The sequence below is a fragment of the Semicossyphus pulcher genome, unplaced genomic scaffold (assembly GCF_022749685.1).
Source record: "Semicossyphus pulcher isolate SPU_LCO1_2020_fin unplaced genomic scaffold, fSemPul1.0.p SCAF_27, whole genome shotgun sequence".
NCBI classification, from domain to species: Eukaryota; Metazoa; Chordata; class Actinopteri; order Labriformes; family Labridae; genus Semicossyphus; species Semicossyphus pulcher.
Window position 1 is genome coordinate 4,324,234 of NW_027211701.1, and position 27,731 is coordinate 4,351,964.

General features: G+C 42.4%; 1 protein-coding gene across 3 annotated transcripts in view; it reads right to left on the reverse strand.

Moving 5' to 3' along the window:
• sh3pxd2aa (SH3 and PX domains 2Aa) overlaps positions 1-27,731 on the reverse strand; it is a 127,858-nt gene that overhangs the window by 70,615 nt on the left and 29,512 nt on the right. For all 3 annotated transcript variants that reach the window (XM_069676843.1, XM_069676842.1, XM_069676845.1), the window contains exons 3-5: positions 17,727-17,802; positions 14,295-14,371; positions 9,066-9,157 (exon numbers count right to left, since the gene is read on the reverse strand). In XM_069676843.1, the coding sequence (XP_069532944.1) occupies positions 9,066-9,157; positions 14,295-14,371; positions 17,727-17,802 (245 nt within the window). The remainder of the gene's footprint in view (positions 1-9,065; positions 9,158-14,294; positions 14,372-17,726; positions 17,803-27,731) is intronic.

Below are 27,731 nucleotides of genomic sequence, written 5' to 3' on the forward strand. Positions count from 1 at the left end.
TTGATATTAAGCTCCATATGTAGAGTATAAGAGTTTGTAAAGAGTTTTACTTTAACCTCATTTAAACCTCAGTTTAATGGTGGTTGGAGTCAGACACCAGCATTTACAAGTTATTATTTTAAGCTGATTTATAGTATAGGCAAGTGGATGGTTGACAGTCTTTGAGCAGATGTTCATTTGTTGGAGCTGTCTCGACTTAGAAGCAGACAAACACTTGAACCAAGTACAGTCTGTACAGCAGTCGTAATTATAACAATGTGTTATCTCACCCCAAAGATCTACAATGGCAGAAAAAATGACAACTATTTAAATGTGGTCTTTCAGGGAAAACAGATGGTCTCTTATTATATACAAGTATTTGGATGTAGTTTATTTATTATGGGATGGATTGGAGCTTTATGAGAGTCAGATTGTGTAACAATTACTATTACTTTTTCCCATGTCTTCCAAAGCTTTTCTGTCTTAAATGTAAATAAAGTTATTGTTTTTAAGTATTTATTAATAGTGATATTGTTTCAAGATAATCCTATTATCTGCTATTAACCATACATGTCACCTTATCCCACACCATGTCACTTTAACTTGTCACTTTTACTCCTACTTGCATAGCATTTTTTTTATGTATTTATAATATAAATATATTTTTTTATTTACTTATTTGCTATTTTGTCGTTGTGCTGTTGCAACACCTGAACTTCTCCACTGGGGATCAATACAGGATTATCTTATCTCAATACTGCCCAGCCCTAGACTCTTTACTGAGCTGCATTAAAAGAGAGAGTAACATTAAAAGAGTAATTCTACCTTTTACATATTTTGATAAACATGAAGAGATAAAACTCATAGACTGTATAAAAAGATGGACGACATGACAGCTCCCTAAAAGTGAAGCCAAAACATTTCGAGCGCCCCCTGCTGACTTACTGCAGTATAGGTCATAAAGCCCGCCTCCTCCATGTTAACAGATGGGACATGAGTCAAACTATAAAATCAAAATACACATACACGTTTTTCTCAACATGTTTTCTATCATTATAGTTAGTTCTTATCATGCTGATTTACGTCCAAGTGTTAATTTTTCTGACAAATGTATTTTTAATTAGTTATTTGATGCTATAAAAATAGTGATTGACAGCTCTGTTGACCAATACGGATCCTGCAGACGATCTGTTCTGTATTAGCAGAGTGGAGGACGAGTCGCGAGTGGAAACGTAATGAAAACAATCACTACAGTCATTGAAGTTTCCATACCTGTGAACGTTAACCTCAGACCAACACAAAGAAGCTGTTCTGCTGTTAAACACGCTGGTGTGCGGGGACCTTGCTGTTTTTTCGGTAAGTTTAGTGTGTGTTTTGGTTAGCTGAAGTGGCCGCGGCTGCTTCAGTCGCTGATCTCTACTGTGCAGACTCTGGCTCCAAATGACGTCACCATCGCAAGATGGCAGCGCCTATCACTGGGGCCGTTTTGGCATCAATTCCCAATGAAAGCAGATGGAGATGCGTTGGCCATCTATATGTACAGTTATTGATGAAACTGCACAGGATTCTCAAAGACAGATGCTTAGATAAGAAATCAGAAACGTAAGCAGCATAACTTTTTTACATTTTAAGCTGGTGATCATCTTGTGATCTTCAGAAGTCTCTGTGTCACCATGGATGTTTTTCTGACATCCACCAATATGAAAACTTTTCCATAACACGTGATGCAGAAAACAATAACTGGGGTGATGAAATGGTTTCCAGCAGAACATGTAGTCAACACCCAGCACTGTCTGCAGCATTGTAGCAGAACATCACAGCTGATCAGACTGTGATTGACAATGTTTTCTTTAATAGAGTTAAATACTACAGAAGCAGACTTCTGAGTACTTTTGAATGGTCATATCTGTAAAATAGGAGCTTATAGAAAATATCTATTTTTGTTCCCGCTCAAAAATTCATTATATTGATTGCCATTACTACAAGTATCTGTATTTGTATCTAGAATCCCATATTGGTTGGACTCCCAACTCCTTGTGGAAGCCCAAACCCAAAGGTTTGGAAAGGCTCAGTTAGAAAAAAAGAGAAGTGGCTGTGCCGAGGAGCTCCACTGGGCAGTTCCCATGTGTATGAAAGTGCCTCTAATGTCTACAACAGTTTAAATGTGTTCACACATAGAACGTGTTTTGACATAAAAATATCATGAAGCTGTTACGATATAGTCTTTCCTTTGATTTCAGGCTTTTGCACCGCAGGAGAGAAATGTCCATGTTTTGGTAGTTTTTCTTCTGCAGGACATTTCATCACACCAAAAAGGGAAAACAAAAAGCAGCAATCCAGCTGACGGTCCATTCAAAATATACATTAAACATCAAGGGCGCTCAGCTTCAAAAAGAAGCAGATGATTGCACGAGAGTGGCGTCAGCTTGGAGTCTCACTTCCCACTGAGCTGTAGACAGGGGTCGCTGTCCAGGCACAGGCGGAGGAGGGGTAGGAAACTGTGGCTGATGGGGATCTGCTTTCTCACATTTGATTGATGGGATTGATTCCTGTGCTGCACTGCCCGGCACGTGGCTCCTTTTTCCAATCAGATCATAGTGAGAAAATTCAATCTAACATAGTAGAGTAGGACAGGCGCTGGCTATTGTCAAAGCATGGCTCCTCTAATAATATTTTATGGATGGAGCATAAAAAATAAGACGTCACAGCTCGATCCGGTCATAAAAAAGGTCAGACTGTACACCTCCGCTAACTCGAATGCCAATATATTGCATCTGCTCCCTCGTAAATTGATCATTTTTAAGCCTTCTGCAGCCTGTCAGAGATATCGAGGGATGACCGGTGCACCATTGGCCTTGGACTCCCCCTTATTCTGACCTCCCCTAATCCCAAGGGATCTCCCTCCATCCTCTTTATCTCCTTCCTCTTTTCCCAGAAAGTGATGCAGTGGTCACATTTCATCACCCTGGTAGCTACAGCTGTCCCGGCCCGCTTCATTCATCACTCTCATGTACAGTCGGGCCCTCCCAGAGCTATTACTGTTGCAAGCCCGAACCCTACCTTGACAACACCCTGTGAGTAAGTGTGCGAGGAAGAGAGCACAAGTGAGTCAGACACCGCATCGGGTGGGAGGGAGGGTGAATGAGTGCATCCATGTAAGATGGTGCTGGGAGAAAAAATAGAGCCGAGACTGTGGAACACAGACAGACGGGAGCTGCACTGAAATAGCCTGACAACAACAAACACGCTGCACACCAACGAGCAGGAGCAGAACAAACGCTGGAGTGTCCTCCTGCACAAACATTTTAAAACATAATTGCATGAAGTGTCTGAAATCAATAAACGCTCACACATGAGAACACACACATGTACACACACACACACACACACACACACACACACACACACACACACACACACGACATCCTACAGGCCGCACACTCGGCTGACCACTCCTCACCACTCTGACACACTTTAAGTGTTTAACCCCATACATGCTGGTGCTGTTCACTGATGGTGTTGTGCAGTGCGGTCTCCAGTGAGTGCTATTGATCCTAATAGTTAGGGGAGAGGAGAAGCTTATCCATTAAGGCTGAGCGAGCCTGTTGCCTGTCTCCTGCTCGCAGCAGACGGCGAGGAACGGACAGATGACAGGGAGGAGAAAAGGGGAGGAGGGAGTGATGCTTCATAACTCTAGGACAAAGGGGAGGAGGAGAGGAGGAGAGGAGGAGAGGATAAGTAGAAGATGAGAAGAGAAGGGGAATAAGTGGAGGAGAAGATGAAGCAAGTAAGAATGTCACAAATGTGGCAACAAAGTAGCAGGAAACTACTTTGTCTTTTGTGCTGGGTAGGCAGTTCTTTTGTGAGTTATTCTTCCCCATCTTGGAGTCTGGTATCCCTTCTTTATTGTCCATCAATGGTACATGTGCAGTCTCTTAAGCTCTCCAGTACAAGATACACACCAACAGGGACGCGCTCATAGAAATCTTGCTCACTAGCCCCACTAGGGGTGAAAAGTCCACGATTACATTGATCCAAAGTAACTTATTCAGCTTATTGTTTTCTGTATTCATACTTAAGTACTTTCAGCTGTATTTTGTGGGGGAAAGGAGTATGGATCATCAACTACAGGTACTTTTTGTATGGTGGCTCTTATTTATGTATTATGTATTTTCTGCCCTAACTGTTACCTTAAAAGATATACAGTTAAACATCATGGTCCAACCTGTCTGAAGTTTCTGATGCTTATTCTATGTGCTGTTGCTTTGCTTCCCTAAAATCTTTGATAAACCAAATCCAACGTTACCAAACAGATACATCTCACCGCCTGGACTAACTTAAACAGCGCTCCAACATTAGTTGGATTGCACCCTACGGGTGGGGAGTGGGTCTCAGCCTCACGTGAAGGAGTTTCTCGAGGTCCTGCAGGCGTTGTACCGGACCATCGCAGTGAACAGGGAGCTGAGCCTGAAGGCAAAGCTTTCGATTTACCAGTCGATCTACGTTCCAACCCTCACCTATGTGGTCATGAGCTTTGGGTAGTGACCGAAAGCATGACATCGAGGATACAAGCGGCTGTAATGAGTTTCCTCTGAAGGGCGTCTGGGCTCAGCCTTAGAGAGAGGGTAAGGAGCTCAGACATCCGGAGGGAGCTCGGAGAAGAGCCGCTACTCCTTCGCATCAAAAGGAGCCGGTTGAGGTGGTTCGGGCATCTGATTAGGATGCCTCCTGGGTGCCTCCCTTTGGAGGTTTTCCAGGCACGTCCAACAAGGAGGAGACCCCAGGGCAGACCCAGAGCTCACTGGAGGGATTATATCCCACCTGGCCTGGGAACGCCTCGGGATCCCTCAGAAGGAGCTGGAAAATGTTGCTGGGGAGAGGGACACCTGGGTCACCTTGCTTAGCCTGCTGCCACGGCAACCCAGCCCCGGATAAGCGGAAAAAAATAGTTGGATGGATGGATGTATGGATCCAACAATTTCAAGTTAAAAACACTTGATCAGATTGATAGAACACACAAGTTCTGCAAAAAGGCATGCACATGAAGATGTAAAGAGCAAAAAAGATGTACGGTACCAAGTCATTACCAGATCACTAAATGTAATAGATGAGCAGACAGAACAACACTGGAACACACACACACACCAGGATGGGTTAATATTATTCTTCAGCAGTCCGTCCGTCTCAGAGTTTCACATCACTTTTCTCCCTCTGCTGCACTTAGGACACACATGTGTATGCACACAGACATTAAAAACCCACACAGAACTAACACACACGCTCTAATCAGGACTTTAAATCAATAGCCAATCTCATTGCTGAACCACACTCCCCCATGATTCATTTTCATCTAGCAGATGCATTATGGGTAGGGAATGGAAGCAACCCATCCAATTTAGCCCCGACACAAGTCGAGTCCTCTGGATCATGACGTCTACTAACCATTAACTGAGCCGTCTTTCGGGCTCCTCTGAGTAAGGTCTTCTTTTATTAAGAGTGGAGAGTGAGAGCCTGCAGGGATCCAGAGAGGCCAGAGGAGGTTCTGGCTCCATTTGATCTGGAGCTGGCTAGAGTTCAGCCCTTCCTCAGGCAGAGGTTTCTATAACTTCACCATCTTCGATTCAAACTACGACTTCCACTTCACATTTATAGCAGCTACAGAGTATTTTTTGGGCCGCAACCACTTATATAGTTGGCCAAAAAAACTACCCCTGATGAAATTCTCCAAATTCTGTTTGGAGCTCTGCTACCTGTCTCACATTGCTCTAAAAACTTATATCAGAGTGCTGATTGCTTGAGGTTCGCGATTTTCCATTAAACTTAATATTATGTTGGTACACTTATTTTTCTTTCTGTGGGATTTTATTTCATGGCATTACAGGACACCATAATTATTGCGCAGTTTCCAGAAAAAAAGTAGTAAATAGCCAGACTGACCTACCCTACAGTTTCAGCAATGAGTTCTAAAATACCAGACCTCTGTGGGGCAGATAGGAATCTGCTTCTAACATAATATATATAAAATCCTTACCAACCAAAACCATAGTTAGAGAAACATTTACACAGAGTTCTTGATCAAAGCCAATAATATGACACACAATATGATCTGGTAAAGCACCTAGAAGTTTTTCTTTTATTAGTCTAATCATAACTTCTTTATATCCCTCACAGAATCCTTATCTGATCCTCTTCTGAAATGTGGAGTTCCGCAAGGGTCAATCCTTGGACCACTCTTTTCTCCCTCTACATGCTTCCTTTACTGCAGAGCTGTCTTTCTTAGCACTGTCGTGACCCCTGAAGGCTGTGAGGGGAACTTCTTTGTTATACCTTCTGTTAAACATCATCAGATGACAATAAAATATAGAAATTAAGCCGGTGCACCACTGTGTGTCACAGATGGGGGCTAACAGACTGTGTCTGGTGAGCGCAGCATGTATAGCTTCATCTCCTAACTCCTGACAAGAAGATTAATGCCTTTTCTTTATGCAGCAAAATACACCAGCAGATACAGGGCCGAGGGAGGAAGAAGAGAGAGGATGATGCTTGTAGAGAGTAAGAAAAAAACACTTGGAGGAGATGAAGGGTGTAAGTCAAACAAGAGGCAGGAGGAAAGACAGGAAGACGAGATGAGAACTCAGGCAAGATGGAAAGCTGTATGGACAGCACGGAGAGAAAAGCTGTTGATCTAAGAATGATTGTGTTGGTGTTTGTAACCTTGAGCTGTCGCATCAATTAAACATACTTGAATATACGAGGCCGAGTCTGATACAAAGAGTTAGAGGAGGACGGCAGATAGGGAGAGATACCCGATGACGCTGGGCTGTAAAACACTGACAGGCAGAGGTCACTAAATCCTGCGTGCTTCGCTTTCTTTTTCTCACCCAAAACAGACAGGTGAGGACAAAACTCTAAACTACAGACAGACAGCAGAGGAGAGGAGAGGAGAGGAGAGGAGAGGAGAGGAGAAAGGAAATACAGAGACAAGTAATTAAAATATTTTTAAAAAGACACAGCCCGGGTCCAAAAAGAGTACTCGGTTACAGCGCCCGGGGTGCAGCTGACTCGTTGCATACAGGAACACATTACAAATGAATAGTGCGATACTGCCATTTGAGGTTTGGAAAGGAGAGCGTGTTCTCTAATTAAAAACTACCCGAAGGGCCTATCTGCTGCTATGAAACAAGTCATTCTCCCCCTCCCACCCTCACATCCATCAGCTCACTGTACCCCCCTCTGCCACTGCCTGGCCTGCTACGAGCTTTTAACGAACTCGGAGAGAAAGAGCTGATTTGGGAATAGTCTTTATGGACAGTGAGAACAGACAGAGAGGTAATGAGCTAAGCCACAGTATTATCATGCTTATCAGGATCAAATTCATAACACGAGACACAGTTTTTCAAGCATGTGTGCTCGATGAATCCACAACGTGATGTGTCATTTTATTCAGTGTCAACATCATGTTTGAGTGTCGTGCATGATTAATATAAATCATGAGCATGTTTTAACTGCGTGTGCATTCATGTCTGTACATAAGCTATCATTTCTGTGATGGCATCTCACTTGTAAACCTGAGGAATAATTATGTTATTTATTTCAGGAATATTAAATTATTCTCTGTTTATGTGAAGATTTCGCCAAGAAATGTGTCGAGCAGATTTTGTAAAAGCTACAATCTGAAACACCATCATCCAAATGCTGCCAAAACTATATAATTCTGCTTATAATTCGAAATCTTTTTGGCAATCAGATGAAGTCCAGTACTTCACTAGATCTATTTTACTGCAAATCACCACAATGAGCTGCTGGTGCTGAGGGTTTTTTCAGCTGCTCCAACAATAATTTTCAACCTGCTCCATGTCATTTTCATTTTATTCAAAGAAGCCCACACTTAAATAGATTTTATTATATTTCCTGGTCACCAAAAGGTGACAAGTCCTCTTTTACAAAGTCATGTTTTAGAGGTTTGTTATACGATGTCATTAACCTGAAAGTTTGACCAAATCTAATCACAAGCTAGAGTTTTCTGAAAAGTTACATTCATAAGGGCTTAAGACGCAACAAGAGGATAGTGCCACAAATTTTCTTTATCATTTTGTATCAAAGACGCCATCCCCAGGGTACTTGACTGGGCGGCATAGGACCACAAACAGAAAACACCAAAGCTAACTATAAGGGCCTGTGTCCACTGACAGCAGTTTCAGCGCTCAGCGTTTTTTTGTCGCTGTGCTCACACAACTTTTGGAACACTGCCATGCTGGTCAATGTCACTTCTTCCTCACCAACCAATCAAAATCAAGAGGGGGCGGGACTTCCGATATCAACTTTGTCAACAACAATTGCTTTTTCAAGGGTGCAATTTCCAGGTGTGGAGCTGCTAAAGCCAGGACAAGATTCCTTTCCACTGTTTTTACATTTTCTTTGTAAAATGTCTTTGAATAAAAGCAAATATTAAGCATACAGAGCAATTTAACAGACTTAACGGTCACTAGCAAGGGAAGCAAAAGTGCCGCCAGACATCTTACATAATCCAGCAACAGTAAGTGCTGTTGAGAAGCGCTCTTAAATTGAGGTTGTGGGTGCTGCCAGCTGCCGCTGGACACAGGCCCTTAGCCATCAAAGCTACTGGTCGTACCGGGACAAGTAAGGCTGTAGCAGCAGAACTGCTCGCTGGATTAAACTCAGAAGGGGTCATTTATATAACTTCTGGGTTCAACTTTTATTTGTGAGAGGCAGATTTTGTTATTTCTCCTTTTGTACCTTACGTTGTCTTGCTTCAATTAATATGCAGCACAATGCAGATGTCACATAAAAGCAGCAACATTATTTTTATCCTAAATGCTGATGTCAAAACCAATTTTTGCACTGGTGTTTTGGAGTTAGTAAGACCTACATTCACATGTAGTGAAACATGGTTTTGGGTGTTGTACACAGTCAATGCATGTGTGTTCAGTTCAAGTACCACGGCAGTAATGATGGCCTTGTAGTCGAGCGTGACACATAAATGTAGGTAAAAAGTTGGTATTCAAGTGTACTTGTGTAATGTGTACACCTGATTGTAATTTCTTTGTGATGTTTGTGACACTTACTCCACTGGGGGGTTGATGTCTTCGGTTTTTGTCTCGAAGAAGCGCAGCACCTCCTCACTCTGAGAAATCTGAGGAGGGAGTCGCACCAGCGCCTAAAGAGAGAGGCAGAGAGAGAATGGTGGGCGTTACAAAGACAACAGCCTGCAATTAGTCTTGTTCTTTACTTGTTCAGTTTTAAAACATCTCAGAGCTGCATTATGTCCTATAAATGGTTGTTCTCTTGTATTTGCAAGCACTCCTGCACATGACTTTCCTTAATATCAAAGTGTTTGTATGTGCATCCGTCTTTGCTTCAAACTTGTATCTATGTACAAATGTCTCTCTTAAAAAAAGTTCCCAATCTGATGACATAAATGTAAGATTGAAATAAAGAAAAGAATGAAATAATGACTGTTTTATATCAACAACGTGTGTAGTTTCAAAGGCGCTGCTAAAGTCACATGTTGAATTGTCCTTGGGCAAGACACTGAAGCCCAAATTGCTTCCAAAGGCATAGCCTTCGATGCATGAATATGCATAGATCCTCATTGGAGATTGGCATTTAGACCTTTGCCATCATTGTGTGAATGTGAGTGTGAAAGGCTGAATGTGACAGTAGTGTAAAAGTGCTTTGAGTGGTCACTAGAAAAGCGCTATATTGTGCAGTCTATTATCATTCATTGAATTCCTTAAAAATTAATCAAATGTTTTGTCCTACAACTCTCATTTTAAGAAGAAGCGGACCCTGAAACACTATGAAAAACCCGACAGTCAACTTGTTAGTGGATAAATTAGCTATAGCCAAAGACTATAGGATTTGGTTATAGCCACCATGACTTCACCCATTGTTTTGTGGACTACAGTATTGAATTGTCAAATTTGGACGAGAAGATGGAAAGCCATTGCTACAACACTATTCTGGTTACCAGGTCGCCTTGGTATAAACGGCCTTCAGCATACCCTGCATTATCTTCTATCTTACTCTAAATGGGAGCATGGTTTAAAAACAGAACATTATACTGTATTGAAGAAGACATGTAATATTGTTTGAGACCACAACTCATTAGTTAGTATGTTTACTGAATGTTAAAGAAATAATCCCAAAGATTATCTTGTAAAAAAATGTCTGTTAAGTCACTATGTATCGGCGAATGAGGTAACACAATGGTGACTGAGCCTATGGCCCACTGATGAAAGCCTTTGCATTTGCAGTATATGGTATTATTACGGACTGGGTGTCTGTGGTGATATTCGCAGAAAAAAACACCCAGCAGGGGTTGGTCTGCCAGAGAGGGTAGGTTGAGCTAAGCTCCTGCTTTTCCGGTCTCTGCAAGTGTTGCAAATAAACAGTGATCTACTATGGCTGAACAAACAAAGAAAACTGACTACAGATACAACTTCAAAAATAAGTGAAAATTCAAAGAAAAAGAAACAAATTGGACGCTCAGATGAAGGCAAACAGTCTAAAAAGAAAAGCGACCATCAACAAGGAAAATCAAGAGTTACAACCGTGACAAAGGGAGCCAACCGTGGTTCTGGTTAAAATGGGACGAATGCGCCTGCAATTCCTTTTTATCGCCAAAGGGGCCACCGAAAACAAAACTGAGAACATCGAGATTGCATCTTTAAATCAAGATGAGAAATTACAAGTAGGGTAATTTTCAAATAGACTTCCCTCCAATTGAGGTTCTTTCTGCACCCAGTGGAGTCGCCCCCTGCTGGCCATTAGAAAGAGCAAGATTTGAGATTTGACTTCTGCATTACTTCACCTTTCAAACACAGAAGTTGGTGGGTCCAAAGAGAGTTAAAAGAGATTGATAATTGGATTAAGCCAGAAGTCCACACTGAATTAATGCTGATATGGCGCTGCCTCTGCTGAATAGCCAATTAGCTTGTTATTTAATTACCAGTTTGTTATACTGCCCCCAAGAGACCAAGCTGTGAACAAATATCAGATAGTCCTTTTAACAGATTTTTAATTCCTTTAAATGTATAGCGGGCTTCAGCGAGGTTCAGCTGAATATATACATATGTATGTATATACATTTATCTACATATATATATATACAGGAAGAATGCACACAATTATGTATATATATATACAGTACATAATTGTGTGCATTAGAACTTGGCTCTACATATACTAAAAGTTAATGAGCTATTCTTCCTGTACTTTCCACTACTTGTGTGTTTATTGAAGAAGCCACACTACAGTGAAAGAGAGGATCATTTGTCTGACTAACCATCCATATTTAATGATCTGGCCAGTTTCCACCCAAGGTCTAGCTCATGTACGCTACCAGGGGTGCTGGATCGTGAAGATATGCGACAACATACGCAGAGCGCTGGCTTTTCATTTAAATGGGCACAGTCCGAGCCCCCTTCATATTTCATTCATCGGATCTTATATTATTGAAGGAGCCTTGCGCTAGTGATTGAAGAAGCCGTATCTCGCTGCGCGCTCATCGTTGGCTGGACTCCCACAATCTCTCGAGAGCAGATCCCTTGAGAACACTGGGTAATTACTCTTCCTCTCTGTTGTTTGCCTCATAAACAGGAAGTAAGGAAGTAAACAGTGCGGCACACTCCAGTGCTGGGCTCGCTATAGCAACCATAAACATTAGAGCGCTCCGGGTTATTTGGGTACTGAGGAAATGTTTGCGTGTGCAGAGCTAAAGATCAGGTTAATATCAAATGTGTGTAATTGCTTTTGGTTTTTAGACTTCTTTTGGTCCCAATTAATGAGCTGATTCAGTGGTTAACCATTTCTACAGCAGGCCAACATTCCTGCTTACTAATCATGTACATGGAGACAAACAGAAGAGTCCACATTTGACCTTAAACCTCTAGAATTTAGACTTCAAATACTAAAAATGTGTACACAGAGGGTGAAGTAATGAATGAAATAATGTATTGTAATTGAGTAGCTTGTTTGTGTACTTTTTTGAGTATTTTTCAAAGTCAGTCATTTCATTTTTACTAAAATATGTTTTAAATGAAGTAAAGTAATTTGCTACATTTATCCGTTACTGAGTAAATGATTTATCTACGGATAATGCGAGCTAGAAAGAAAAACTGACTTGGACCAGACACCAATCAAATCAGAAACAGGCCAATCAGATTAAAGTGTCATGCATCGTGCCAAAACAGCGGTGCCAAAGTTTTTTTGTTCAACCAGAAACGGATGTTAGAGCGCTCTCTTCAAAGCCACCAATCTCCATTAACAAAACCAGTAATTTTAGCTCGCAGAACATGGGACTTGCTAGTCTTCCGCTGCCTCGTGACACGTCGTAACACGTTAGTTCAGAACCGAACTAACCCTTTAAAACACCACACAACAACACAAACCGAGGCAGCCGATAGATCATCAGCAACTCCCGTGCTATGCGGGGGAAAATTGCTGTTTTTGACAATGGAGTCTGGTGGCTATGAAGAGAGCTATATAACTGCTGTTTCTGGTTAAACAAAGGATCTTACTCTTTAACAAAAGATACATCTCTCGTCATTTTGACCCCTAAACATGTAAACATAAGGCCCAGGTTTAAAAATAACAGAGTTTCATTTTATTTCATTTGCATAGGATGCATGTGTAAGGTAACCTTGGAAAAATGTGTTTATTATAAAAATCAGCGGGGTGGGAAAGTAACTAAGTAACTTTTACTTTGAGTACTTTTAAAGTGAGCTACTTTGTACTTGAGTCATTTTTTACTTAAGAACGATTTCAGTCAGGAAACAGTACTTCTACTTGAGTAGAATATTTAAGTAATCTTTACACCTCTGCGAATACATGATATCAAGGTAGAGAGCCTCATTACTTGTCCACAAAAATCTGAGTGAAAATAAATCTTTTGAATCTATTTATGAATAAATCTATTTGAAAACCTAAAGAAACAGCTCATTTTGCCAGTTTTAAAGACGGTGGAGGAGCTGCCATCATATTGTTAATGACGTCTGTGAGTGATCAGTGCAGCCTTTTGCTGTCCTGAACAGTATATTTGTGTCGTCGGAAACAGAAAGTGCCATTGACAATTATTCATTTCAATTGGTCACTCAATGGTAAGTGACAAAATGCTTGTTGGCAGCGTTAACTGAGATGGCCCTATTTTGCCTTCAAAGTTTGAATGCGGTGCTAAATGACGGCTCTGCAGATTAAGATAATGCTACAGAGCCAAACTGCGTCACGATCATTTAACACCCACAGGCAAAAATAAGATCATAAACAGCCCAAACTAAATTCCGGCAGCAGAAATTATAAAAGTGGCCAAAAGTCAACACCCACTACTGTCATGGTCAGCCACAGCCAATAATAATTGCTCACGCGCTATGCTAGCGTTGGGTGTAAGGGGACGAATAGCTGCTATGTGTCTTTTCATATGATTGGTTGGCGGAATTTATTCTGGAATTTTTGTAATAAACATCGCAGCTAAACCTCCCCAATACCAGAAATGCTTTCAGAAACGTAAATGACGTTATGTTTCAAACTGGACTTAAACTCATTTTTAACACTTTTATATGCTCACTATTTTCTACACAAGACCCTAAACTAAAAAGTAAGGCTATTGTGGATTAGGAGTTCCAATGGCTTTAAAGCAACCTGTCCCTTTGTTTGTGTGGATTTGTGCCAACAGGAAGGAAGGAAGCGTGGAGGGCACGACGGAGGAAAGGGTCTGAATCCGGAATAAATAAAAAAGCTAATAAGAGGGAGGGAACAGGAAGTTATAAGGCAGGTTTCCCCTTGAACTTGAGAGTGACAAAAAGGCTTCAGGGGTTTTTCTTTTGGGACTGGAGAGAAAATGTTCTTTCCTTCGTGTTTCAAATGAGGGGATGAGGTCGTTAGTGAGGGGGCCTTTGAAATAATTGAAGAGCTCAAAGTTTGTTTCATGCAGTTCAGTGAGTGAGAAGTTTGATGCGCAAGTAGGTCGCTCCGCTTCTCCGACTGTGGCACACATAAAATAAACAACCCTGCGACTGTAGGAAGAGTTCATAACCAAGCCGAGTCCTTCGCAGCCTCAGAAAACTTAAGTGTCAGAGCACATTAGAGGCTCTTCAGATGTCTCAGAATAGCTCAGACACGCAGCTCCTCACTGCGAGGACTAAGAACTTTTCCATGTACATAGTTGTGTCTAAGTCTCATGTCCCATGTTTAAAGCATGTGAAAGGACAGTCAAGGCGGGGACTTTTGACCCCCTCGCAGGCTGGGTGGGGGGGGGACAGTCACGAGAGTCGGATGGGAAACTGAAGGATGTTTACCCTGCAGTAGTCGTCGATGAAACGCAGCCGCTTCATGGCCACGTCTCGCACATGACTCCTCCGGAACAGGATTTTGCCTGGAGGGGAGGGACAGAGGACAGAAAGAAGATTAACAATGTGGGAGGATGGAGAGGGTGAAGGAAAAGGCAAGTTTATTTTATACAGCAACTTTCAGACTACAAGGTAATTCACAGTTCAATACATGGCATAGGAACGCATTAAAAATAAGTCAGTAAGAAAAGATTAAAATTGCATTTGAAAGGCAATGCAAACCAAAAGGTCTAAAAAGAAGCTGCAGAAGGATTATGATGAAAAAATGAAAAGAAAAAATGCCATGTTTTACACATGCATACAGCCCTTTCAGAGAAATACAACATTGCAGTGCTGACTGCTCCCTGTAATACCCTATCTGACCAGGAGATGTCAGTAATGCACACTGGTGATCCTTCATGGCCACAGTAATCTCAGTCCCACACTGAAGGCCCCAGCTGTCCTCCTATGGGCTCCATGACCTCTGCCTGTGACACAGCTTTAGAATAACAAATAGGATTTATACACACACGGGTCATGAATTTTCCTCTCATCCTCTGATCCCAGTCAGGGGGAACATTAAAGGACCCCCTACGATCAGATGCATACACTGCATCCTGTGCAGGAAGTGTGAAATGATGACAGTGGTTATTGCATAACCAGCTCATCTGGAGGCTCTATTTAAAGAGCTCTACTTATATCCTAGAATAAAAATAACAAGTCATTTGCACATTACATGAACAATTTAAAAAAGGAAAACAAATTTAGAATAGAATATTTTTGGTTTGTACTTGTCAGAAAGCTATGACAAGTACAAGTCTGCATCTTATGACGAGCTGAAACCAAAGCAGTGGTTTCTCCTCAGGACCGACCACCACCTCCTTAATGACAAACTGTGACCCAAAGATCTCGCAATCTTTCAACCACTCAAATGTATTTCATGAAAAATTAAATGTGGTTTGGACATGAGACGGAAAGAAACATCCCAGTATGTCAATGTCACAAACGCAACAGTATAATAGTCAAGCAAAATGACAAGCAGGTGGAAGTGCAAGAGAGGAAAATAATCCCTCCACAATTAATTCAATGAGCAGCCTTTTTTTTTTTAAACAGAAATTAGTGCAACATAAATGCAACTACTGTCAGGCTCATCAAGTCTGAAGACTGTAAATATAGCTGTAGCTGGGATTCAGTGGATACATGAGTGTGACTAATCTATATTTCTACTGCAGGCACATTGTAGGAAACCCATGACCTTCAAAATATAAGCGCAGTATAGACTAATTGCCACATTTTTTTTTCTTTAAGCACACATCCGCGACCCACTTTTGGGTCCCGACCCACCAGTTGAGAACCACGGTTTTAAATTAAATATGCAATCAGCCTTCAGTGCTCTGCTCGTCTTTAAATGAAGACATAAAGCTGAATATGAGACAGTAATAGAGTGTTGCGAGTGTTGTAACTGAGCTTTATGTGGAGCACAGTTTTCAATAAGAGATTTTTGAGGTTTAAAAATTAAGGACGCATCTTACGTTTTATTCCGTATTCATTAACTTGATGATTGTGATGTTAATAATTAACAAATCAACTATAAAATGTCTAAGAATAGTAAAGACTGCATGTAGCACTCATGAAACCCATGTTGATACATTGAAACGGCAAGCTTCTCCAACCAACAACTCTGAACTCGATATATTGAGTTTGATTGTAGAAAAAGTGTTTTTTTCATTCCATTTTTTGGGGCTTTTTTGCTTAAAGCTCCTGTGAGGAGTTTTTATCAGCTCATGAAACAGACTGAAATTAATTCTGATGACTCTATACGACCTACGAAAGCAAACCAGACCATCAGCGACAAGATGGATTATTTCTATAGTTATTTTTAATGCATGAAACCGCTGGGCGGGGGGTAGGTGTCAGACGAAGAGGTTGACTACACGCTGCCTTTGTTGACAGTTTCTTGGGCAGAAATTTAAAGTGAGTGATACATATGTCCGCTAAAAGAAAGCAGGATGACATTTTTTGTTAAAAACCACGACTTAAGCATGTACAGGTACGGCTTTGTCCACAGGGGGCGCCTGATAGTTCAGGCCATACTAACATCCAGAAAAGAATCTCAGAATGTTGCAGTAAGGATGTTCTACCTTTGCAATGTTTTATAAAAGGCGTTGTGACATCTCAGGCATTAATAACACCCCGAAAATTAACAATACAAATTTAACAATACAAGAACTTTATTTGAAATGATAAACATCCTTAAAACGTTCTTTGAATATTCGATTAAAATGTTTTCTTTCAAACAGAATTAGAACTTGTAGGTAATGTTAGCCGATGTTAGGGGAACGTTCCCTGCTAGCTGGGCATGAACCCTGTTTGAAAGTTTTCAGAGCTCTGTGGGAGACAGTGCAAAGATACAAAAAAAAAGGCACTGAGGGGCAACACCCAGCCCAACACTAAATAAGTGATTTCTAGTGTGTATGGCAAAAGTTTAGTTAATAGCCCATCTTCATCCTGCAGTTTAATGCATTCCATAAGTGTCACAGAGCAAGGGCAGAGGAGTTTATCCTCAAACAAACATCCTCAAACAAACGCAGTCAGTCAATAACGTTTGCATCTGGCACCGCTGGTTTCACAGATAAGAGGAAGATGGACGTCTGGCTGGTTTCCAAATTGTTTTTGTTGGTGAGCGTGTGTCAGCATGAGGGAGAAACACACAGAGGAGGAGGAGGAGGGCTTCAGGGGAGAGCATGTGTTGGCCACAGGGCTCAAACAGAGCCTCGAGTTAACTACAGTAACAGACAGGAGCATTAATGTATCGAGAGAAATCTGCATGACAGACATACAGGTATACAGAGATACACTCACTCCAACACACACGACATGAGTGTGATTAGCAGAATCACTGTCAGCCCTCCTGCCCGGGACTCTGACCTGCCACAAACACCCTCATCGATCACTGCCACACTGTACTGTAGGTCGCCATGAGCCTGAATGTCAGGAGACGACTAACAGCAGGAGGGACAAGCATGTGTGGCATGACTCCAATCAATATGAGGACACACACGCACACACACACACACGTGAACCCTGTCTATCCACGTAATCAAATGATTGAAGAGATGCAAAATCATAACCTCATTTAGAAAAGTCAAACTGATTCAATGTTGTCCTTATAATGAAAAAGTCACACAGATAAACAGTCGTGCAAACACAGCTGTGATTTGAAAGTCACAGATAGTGCCTTGTCAGCAGCAACACACTCATCCACACACACACACACACACACACACACTCACACAGGCAGGCATCAGTAACCAGCTCATATTGACGCTGCGCTACTGCCAGCCATACATTATTAATATGGGAGCCTGTTCAGATAACTGAAGCTGTGGAGCAGGCTATTACCTGGGAGAAAGGGGATGATCCTCTTCTTTGGGTCTTTCTGCCCTCCCTCAATTGGGAACTTGTCAAGAATCTGCATCTGAGGAGGAAAGAGAGAAAAAACGGTTTGAGTCTGATGTTTCTTACAGCTCAGGGAAACTGCACATGTGCTTTAAATGTTAGAGTGAGATAAGATCGATATCAAGCTCACGTCTTCATCCTAAAGGTAGAGCAGCAGCCAGCTGCAGTTAGCTTAGCTTAGCATAAACACAGGCAGGCTTGTTCCAAAGTTCACACGCCAACCAACAACTCTTCAGTACAGAGAATGAATGTATACAACATATGGTGTTTGTATTGTCTGACAATTTGTGGGTGTACGGCGTCCGATAACTACTTCTTGGAAAAGAACCAGGAGCAGTGATTTATCTGAGTGTTTGTATTTCAGTGTGGATGCCAGGCACGAGTAGACGCTACAGACTTGATGGATGGAAAAATAAATTGTTGTTTGTCAAGAAATACATTAGTAGCAGGATGCAAAGCCGCATTATGTTACCACATATTAGCATCTTCACTGGATAAAACATCCCCCCCAAAACCACAACTGACTTCCTTTTTATTTAATTTTACATTTAATTAATAATTTTAGTTAAACAAACAAGATGTACTTTGTTACTTAATATGTGCGCTTTGGAGAAGTTGGACAAAAACAGGCGAGCTGTTTTCTCTGCCCCAGTTTATATGCTGCTAAGCTAATGTAATTGCCTCATGGCTCCAGCTTCATACTTGATGCAGGAACATGAAAGAGGAATCAATTTATCATCAAACACTCAGTAAAGCTGGTTATTTTCTAAATCTGTTGAACTATTATATTAATGTACAAGCAAACAGAAACAAGACAGAGTGGTTCAACTAGCACAATGCTGACTGCTACAACAGCTAGCTTAACCAAGGTGACTGCAGGCAACACTCTGTGGTCACCAGTGAGTGTTCACAAGCCCCTTCACTTCAACTGAGGCTAATTAACCCTTGGCTTCCTAGCCAGCTGAAAACACACACAACATGTAAATCCATCTATACCGCTTATCCTGTTCAGGATCGAAGGGAGCCTATCCCAGCTGTCATTGGGCGAGAGGTGGACTACATCCTGGACTGATTGCCTGTCAATCACAGGGCTGACACATAGAGACAGACAACCTTTAAGGCTCACACTAACGGCAATTTAGAGTCACCACTTAACCTAACGAGCATGTCTTTGGACTGTGGGAGGAAGGCGGAGTACCCGGAGGGAACCCACGCATGCACGGGGAGAACATGCAAACTCCGCACAGAAAGGCCCATTTCGTCCTAACTGGAATTCGATCCAGGAACCTTCAAGCTGTGAGGCGACAGCGCTAACCATTGCGCCACCATGCAGCCCCACATAATGTAAATAAAAGATGTAAATATTAAACAATGGAGAGAATTTGGGAATTTGAGAGAACCAAAAACTATACTGAATTGTCCCTCCTCGTCCTCCTTCATAGGTATGTAACATGTCTATTCACTTTATGAAACACTTTGTGAGACATGGCGTTAAAGGGTTTATTGAGGTCTCTATAAAAACACATTCCTGATTCCATTCCTGTTGGCCTGAGGTTTAACTTACCGTTAACCATCGTAAGATATTAATGTCACATAGCTCTTTTTATTGATGAGGTATCCAATTGGGGCTGTGTTTAAAAGAGATTTTTTTTCCCTCCAAATGTGATGTGCAGCATTTTGGGGTTCACACCCTTCATAAGCACTTAATCCCAAATCCACATCAGTGTATCACAGATATTCTAAAAATCAAAGCCTGTCAACACGCCTTTGGTCCCAAAGGCTCGGAACGGCGGTGGCTCGGTGAGCTGCGGGTTCATGGGAGTCAAACGAGCTCCGATTTATTCATAAAGCACGGCGACACGAACACGGTGAGAAAAGAAGTGCTGACACGGGAGCTGAAGGTGCAAGAAAACAAAGGGAACGAGGGAGGATGGGGAGAAAGTAAGAGGTAGAAGGAAAAGGGAAAGACAAAGCAGGAAAAGAGACGGAGAATAGAGATGCAGCAGAGGTCATGGGGGGTGCAGATGATTGTGTCAGCCTTATTGTGTTTACCCAGTTTCACCCTTCAAATAAATCATTCAAGAGAGGGATTAGAGAGGAAGTCAAAGCAAAGCAGAGGAGAGATGCGGAGACTCGCACACATACTGTACAGCACTGCAGCAAACTGTTTCCTACAGTAATCAGAGATGGAGACGACGTGAAGAAGAAGGTTAAAGTGCATGCATGCTTGAGGGGGAGGGGGAGGGGGGGTCCAGAAAGGAGCATAATTAAAGGAAAGAGTAGAGAGGGCAGTTGTGTCTGTATCCGAGGGCTGTGAAAGACTCTGGGGAGCTAAGTGAGCAAACAGCCTGATGAGGCCTCAACACATCTACTATGAGACATGTGGACACACACATACTTAAATCCCTGATGCCCTCCCATGAAACATCCGTCCACAGATCCAGTTCCCCCTGTCCATCTGCCAGTCTGCATCAACCTCTCTATTGAACTCTTCCTTTTTACCCAGATCCACTTGGCTGGACAGAGAGTTGGAGAGAGAGAGAGAGAGAGAGAGAGAGAGAGAGAGAGAGAGAGAGAGAGACATTTCTACACACAAGTAATGAAAGTCATGGTCCAGGTTTGTGGTCTGTGCCCCCCCTCCTCAAGGAAGATTTCTTTTAAGCTGCCAGCTCTCTGCTGCAGTGACAGCACAAAACTTGCAGCAGACCCAGCTGTTTGTTTGGACCCCCCACCCACGCTGCTGGGACAGAAAAACAAAATCCTGCTGATTTTACGACCCACTCTGACAACAGGAATGGATGGATGATCGACCAGCAGCAAAACATTTAGCAGAGAAGCAGATTTCAAATGTGACTGCAACATTTTTTTGTTGCTTTCTTAACAAAAGTGAGGAGATGGAAAGTGAGGTGGGGGAAAACCCCCAGTCTAAGGATAATGTACGCATTATATGATATAACCGGGCACAGATACATCAGCATCGGTGTACATGGTTTTTGATAGGCGCAGATATAAAAACTGTTATCATCCAGTAAGTAATGCAGAAAACACTGGTCTGGATGATGTAGAAGAGTTGTCATGTTGTTTATTGATGATATTCTTTATAGGGCCGCATAATAAAATGTATTACCATTGTCAATTGTTGATAATACTAACAAACATCATAAACACAACGGCTGCACGGTGGTGCAGTGGTTAGCGCTGTTGCCTCACAGAAGGTTCCCGAACCTTGTGAACCTTTCTGTGTGGAGATTGTATGTTCTCCATGTGCATGCGTGGGTTCCCTCCGGGTACGCCGGCTTCCTCCCACAGTCCTAAGACATGCCTGTTAGGTTAAGTGGTGACTCTAAAATTGCCCGTAGGCGTGAGTGTGAGCGTGAAAGGTTGTCTCTCTGTGTCAGCCCTGTGATTGACTGGCGATCAGTCCAGGGTGTACCCCGCCTCTCGCCCAAGCTGGGATTGGCTCCAGCCACCCCGCAACCCTGCACAGGATAAGTGGCCTAGATAATAGATGAATGGATGATAAACACATCTTAAATCACTGACTGAAATGCAGTGAGTAAGAAATAAACGCATTCAGACTCATCGTGCAAACCTTTGACCGATCAGGAGGGACACAGGTTACAGGGGAACATAGGTACTGTTTAAAACATGCCAAACAGACATAATTTGTTGCATGTTTTATGCAAGTCATATCTTTAAAATGTTTTTTGCAGAGTCCTCATATTGTGCAGACGTAGCTCAGAGCAATGTCTGCAGCACATTCAGCAGAGCATCACAGCTGAGCAGACAGTGGTCCTCAATATAGTTTATAATGATGTCAAATATGACATAATTCTTATATTTCTTTGGACAGTAGCCTTCTGAGTAACTTTGCAAAGTCATAATGCATCAGTACAGAATTCAAGCAGAGAATGTCTAGTTTCATGCCACTCAAAAGCTCCCTACATCAGCTGCCATGTTTGAAATTGTGATGATCGTCTCTAAAAATCAGTGTCAGTCTCAAAATTCTATATCTGCCGGATTCAGATACCCATATGTATGTGTCTGTGATCCTGTGTGCACAGGTGCAAGAACTGGAAAGAAGACAAGTGGTCTCAAGGCTTGACATGTTCGCTCTCTGCCCCTATCGACTTCAGAGAGCTGACTTTTTCCACAGTTTAAAACACTCAGTAAGCCCCCTCTCTCATTCTCCCTCTTAGACTTCGGCCCAATCTGGCCCAATTGGATCAAGGTCAACTCATTATTCAAACAGTCTCCGGTTGGTTCTAGCTCGTCCTAAAATACACACTTCCCTGTCCCAACTGACAGATTCCTGGCAAGAGGAAGCATGCTCCCATCCCGCCAGGAATTGTGGGATCACAGAGAGAAAATGGTGAGAACAGGTGTGACAGTGTGACAGTGTGACGGTGTGACGGTGCCTGTGACACGACTCTTCCTTCACATGTATGCATACATGCTGCGCACTGTACAGGGAACACTCGGCCTTTGTTCGTTGTGATTTGGCAAACACACAATCATCAGTCCAGGTGGTGATGTTCTGTTCCCAGGATGTGGAGAGAGAAAGAAATAAGATAAATAATACATAAAAAAAACACTCATGCCAAACCATTGCTCCACTTCCCAGACTTCACTTCACTGTCTCCTTGGTAACCAGCACAGAGAGAGTATGAAGAAGAGTTGTGAAGAGACGTGATTGGATGATGCTGCGCAGCTCTGGACCACTGGTGTAAATGTTGGGAGTCAGGTAAAAAAAAAAAAAAGGCAGGAGGCTGAGGTTCTTACAGAAACAGATAACTATGATGTAATGGGTCCAATTCAGCAAAGCTCGTACTCATCACGCCGTCAGGGAGATGTTCTTGTTGTTTTTTTGCATTTAACACTTTGTTCAGTCCGATTCAAATGCTGGAAACGAGCATTAGCTCCAAACAAAAAAATGAGAAATGCAGCATCAAACCGATGTAATAGGATGTTTGCATAACGAAGCCAAACATGACAGGGGGCATTTACTATCACGGATGTTAAGTATTCATTAATCTGGCCGCACACCACGGTTTGGGCAGGGGTCGTTGGGTTCAGAAATCTTGGACCAAAGCCTCCTAAAACTCTAGGAGGATAAGCATGCAATGGTCATTATTCGACACTAATATAAAGAGACAAGAACATTTGCAGCAGCATGATGCACCAATTAATATGCAATCACAGTCAAAAATAGCCACAATCCATGTCCATGTTCAGTTGATGTTGTTATTATTTCCTACAACCAGCAGTCCAGAGTCCAAAGGGATTTAATGTACATTGAAAGAAAACGCAGAAATAATTAAATGTACAGATTTGAGAAGCAGGTACCATCTGCTTGTTGACCACCCCATCTGATGCTGATCATTCACTCTGGTAGACCATGTCCAATCATACCAATGTGCAGAATGAAATTATCTAAATGGACATAAGCCTGTTGACAGTGTGGTTTAAAAAAAAAAGAAGAGAAGAAGAAAACAGCGGCAATGATAAAGCAAAAGAGCTAAAAACGCACAAAGAGCTGGACAGAGTTTACGAGGCAGAAAACGTCAATCAGATGCTGCTGAGATTCAGGCAGTCCTGTTCATGGTCACTTCCCCATGTATGGAAATATTGAGCTTAAAGTTATAATTTCGAAGATCTCTTGGCAGCACCTAAAGCGATAAACGGTAATTGCAAGTGCACACTTCCCAGATATCCAGACAGTGCTGCATGTGTGACGTCCACGGTTGGCTCTGGTGGTAACTCTTGATTTTCCTCGCTGACGGTCGCTTTCCTTTTCAGACTGTTTGCCTTCATCTGAGCGTCGAGTTTGTTTCTTTTTCTTTGGATTTTCACTTATTTTTGAAGTTGTATCTGTAGTCATCCATCTTTTCTTTGTTTGTTCAGCCATAGTAGATTACTGTTTACTCGCAACACTTGCAGAGACTGGAAAAGCAGTTGCTTAGCTCTGCCTACCCTCTCTGGCAGACCAACCACTGCTGGGTGATGGAAAATTCATCACTAACTGGGCGCTGCTTGGGATTTTTTCCGTGAATGTCTCCACAGACACCCAGTCTGTAATACTGCAAATGCAAAAGGCTTTCATCAGTGGGCCATAGGCTCAATCACCATTGTGTTACCTCATGAGGTGATAGATGGTGACTCAACAGACATTTATTTAAATGAAAGTCTTCAAGATTATCACTTTAATGTGAGTCAAAGCAGATAAGTAGGCTACTTTTAAAAAGGCTACAGAGTTCATCGTTCCAACTATAGAACCGAGGGTTTGTTTGTTTTTTCGCGGAAGAAAATAAAATAATTTCCAAATCAATTCATGGGACAAATAATGTTTATCATAAGCCGTGTAATAAGAAGGATATTGCTCAGCAAGCGGGTTCTCTGAAAACTGAGGGTACGAGTCCAGTCTCTACTCCAGCCAGATGCGTCACACAGAAGATGAACGTGCGTGATAGGGTGCGGAAGGGGGCTTGAGGGGTGACATGGGCTGTTCACGTGATCAAACCTGTAGAAATTTGAGATGTCTGCACTACAAACTGCATAAGTGGGAGATCCTCTGCACGTTCTCTATCCCACAGTTTGAGTATTTCTGCAACAATGACCTGTTTGCTGTACTCTATCCCTTACTTTGACAGCAACTGGTTAATTGCCTTTGTCCTTTGAGCACTCATATTGGGTACATTTTGAAGAGACAGGTTGGAAAGTTTTCAATGAGAACTTCTACACTAATTAACTCCATATAAGATGCAATATGCACTCCACACAGCTACATGCAGTATAATCTATTGAGTTCCTTTCGTCTGAGTTTCAGTCAAACTTGAAACATGCAGAGATAGAGGAACAAATGGGCCAGAAGCAGCAGCTCCTTCTTCATATCAGGCACATGTGCTAAGAATAGAGCCTCCATATAAGGAACTGTGAGAGTCCGCTGGCATAAACTTGGGGGATGCCATTCTGGTAATGTGCAGCAGATTGATGTCTTACTTCCTGTTGGTGGTCATGTGACTAAGAGGGTTTACCCTGGGCGTCACAGTAGTGGAACGAAATGGGATGGAAATAAACACACACACACATTTAACCTCTGGAAAGACTCATGACCAGGCACGACAAGACAGACATGTGATCTTTGGCCATTTCCACATCAACATGGTGATAGTGAGCGGAGCGAGGACTCTGCATGCTTGTTCCTGCTGGTCTCAGAGCGCGACATGTCATTGCTCTCGCTGCTCCATTTGTGTACAGTTAACGATAAAGCCAACACACTTCCTGTCCTCGAAGTGTAAACATCATGTTTCCTCTCACTTCTGCTCCCAGGATCCATCTAATCCCCGTTCTCTCTCTGACCCCATTTCTTCTTTAGAAGCACAAGCTCAGCAAGGAAAATTTAGCAACAACTCTATAACTTGTACTTTCTTTAACTTTGGTAGTGGCGCTCAAATCATAAAGACAGAAGGTTAGAAACTAATGGAGCATGTGAATCAAGTCTCAACATGCATTAGCAGCCAGAGGTATTCAGTTTCAGAGAGACAGATGTCTGAGATGGGCTCCAGGGGAAGGGGGGGAGCGATCCTTTCCAGCCACAATCACTCACAGTTGTGCGTCTAAATATAAACTGGCAGCCTGGCACCAAATCACTGCCAATGGTTGGCCCATTATATTTGGATGCAACATGATATCCTGCATGCTTCTATGCAGGGAATGCATGTATGGGAGTGGTTTGAGGAGGTAGGATTTGTCTAAAATCTGTTCCTGGAGATGTCAACACTGTGGGCTGTTTTGCGTCATGTGGCGATTCAGGCTCCCTCTTGTTTCAATGAGACAACAGGTGCAGGGATGTGGCAACTTGTGTCTGTCCACCGTCGCTCACTCATCGCTCCTCAGTCTGGGGCTGCAGAGCCGGCTGTGGGCTTTGGAACAAGGCTCAGGGGACGGGCTCGGACTGGGAAACACCCTCAGTGGAATAGGATTCTGTTTTCTCCTGGGACTGAACCGGAATTCCAGCTTCTCTGAAAACCTGGCAGCATCTGTGGTGATATGAGTGATATGAATGGGATGGTGTTGCATCCATATGGCCACTTCTTTGAAGTATAGTCGCGATTAGAGTTATTATAATTCCAAAACTCAAGTCTATGTCTGCAATAAAACCGGTTGCTTTTTTTTTTTTGTCTTTTAAAATGTAAAATCACAAAGAAAAACTGCAAAAAACTGTGAAGTCTTCTCTTTATTTCTGCTTGATCATAACTGAAGGCCTATTCACAATGAACTGGGGACCTGTCGTCATTTGTAATAATTGCGGAGGTTGTCTGCGATCTTAATGAGGTGTGAATCTGCCATGTCCACAACTTGTCAAGTGAAATTTCTGCCGCAGTTTACCATCCATATTTTCCCAACAAATCAGTCCTGTGCGAATCGGCATCTCAGTCATTTGGACGTTTTTTTTAGGGGGAGAAAAAATAGCATTTGAAGGTGCTGACGAATGATTCAGTCAAACTGCATAATTCAATTTCATCAAAGCAATCAAACTGAAACAAATTAAAGACTCGTGAGCCAGTTTGTCATTTGTGTCGATTGTGTTAGCACTGTGCCGGAGCCAAACACCGCCTGCTGGAGGAGAACCTTTCAAACATCAATCCATACTTCTACCTCTCGCTTTCCCTCTCTCTTTCCGCAGAGTTCAGCTGAGGTATTGGTGGTGAAATTTAGACAGCTGGATGCTTTACTCACACACAGTCATTAAAAATACATTCATCAAAAGAGATAAAACAGCATAATCTGTGACAAAAGGAGGAACAGGTCCAGTGTGCAATTAAGGCGAGCAGGCTGTAATTTACAGGCATTAGTGCAGAGACGGCTATTTATATTTAGTTCATGTTATATTGCAGTTTTGGGACTAGAAACAAGAACAAGTTCAAGCACAATTACATAAAAAAGAACCAATCATTTTATTCTAATTTGTGCTCAAACTTTTTAACCTTCCATCCTGTTAAATAGAAGCAATAGCTAAATGTTCCAGTGGCGTTTTCAGGCCTTTTACCACCTCAGCAGATTCTGCCCCGAGCAACCAAAAAACTGTTTCCCTTTCCAGAGCAGCCGCAACCTCAATCTGAGGAAAAGAACAGTGTCCCCTTACACAGTTTGGGTTCAGTAACTAGGCCAGCCAACTTAGAGTTCAGTACAGGCGAAGGCAAAGAGGAAGGGCTCTCACCTGTGCCAGGGTTCAGCGCTAGCAGAGTAGCGTAGCACCTAATTTAGCCATGCTGACGGTCCAAAGAGTTTCCATTCTGTCAGCCAGGACAAACCCTGGGCTGTGTGGCCAAACCACAGTCTCTCTCTGAAGGGGTGAATCGGATGGCAATGCCAGTTTGAGTATGTGTTCAATGCACTCCATGCCACACACTTATAAGGGCGTGGAAGGGAAAGGAGACGTGAGGTTTGGAATAAAACCATGAGTGGGCCGAGAGAAGAAAAGAAAGAATGAAAGAGAAAGACAAAAAAATGTGGAAACAACGCTGAAGAACCACGAGATGGATAACTGGAAGTGAAATTAGCCGCTTTTTCTTGACATTCTGAGTGAATAAAAGACAACACGGCTAACGCAAGGTTTGACAAGAGTTTCACTGATTGCAAGAAAACACTGCAGTTCCCTCTCAGTATCAAGATGAAAGCTACATTTTGCAGTTTGACAGATCCGTGTGTCTCCATTCATGTTCTTTCATTCTTACGTTTGCTATTTAGAGAGCAGGAGTGTGTTCACACAGACAGGTTTGGTAAAATGCGGTGAAATATGAGTACTCTGTTTGTGTTTCTCGGTCAAAAACTGGGGGTGGACCACTAGACAATACTAGCCCCCAATGGTCGCCATGTTGGCTACATAGCAAAAAAGGTGGACACTCAATGCTTATGACGCAGGGGAACATAGGAGTAAAAGTTTCA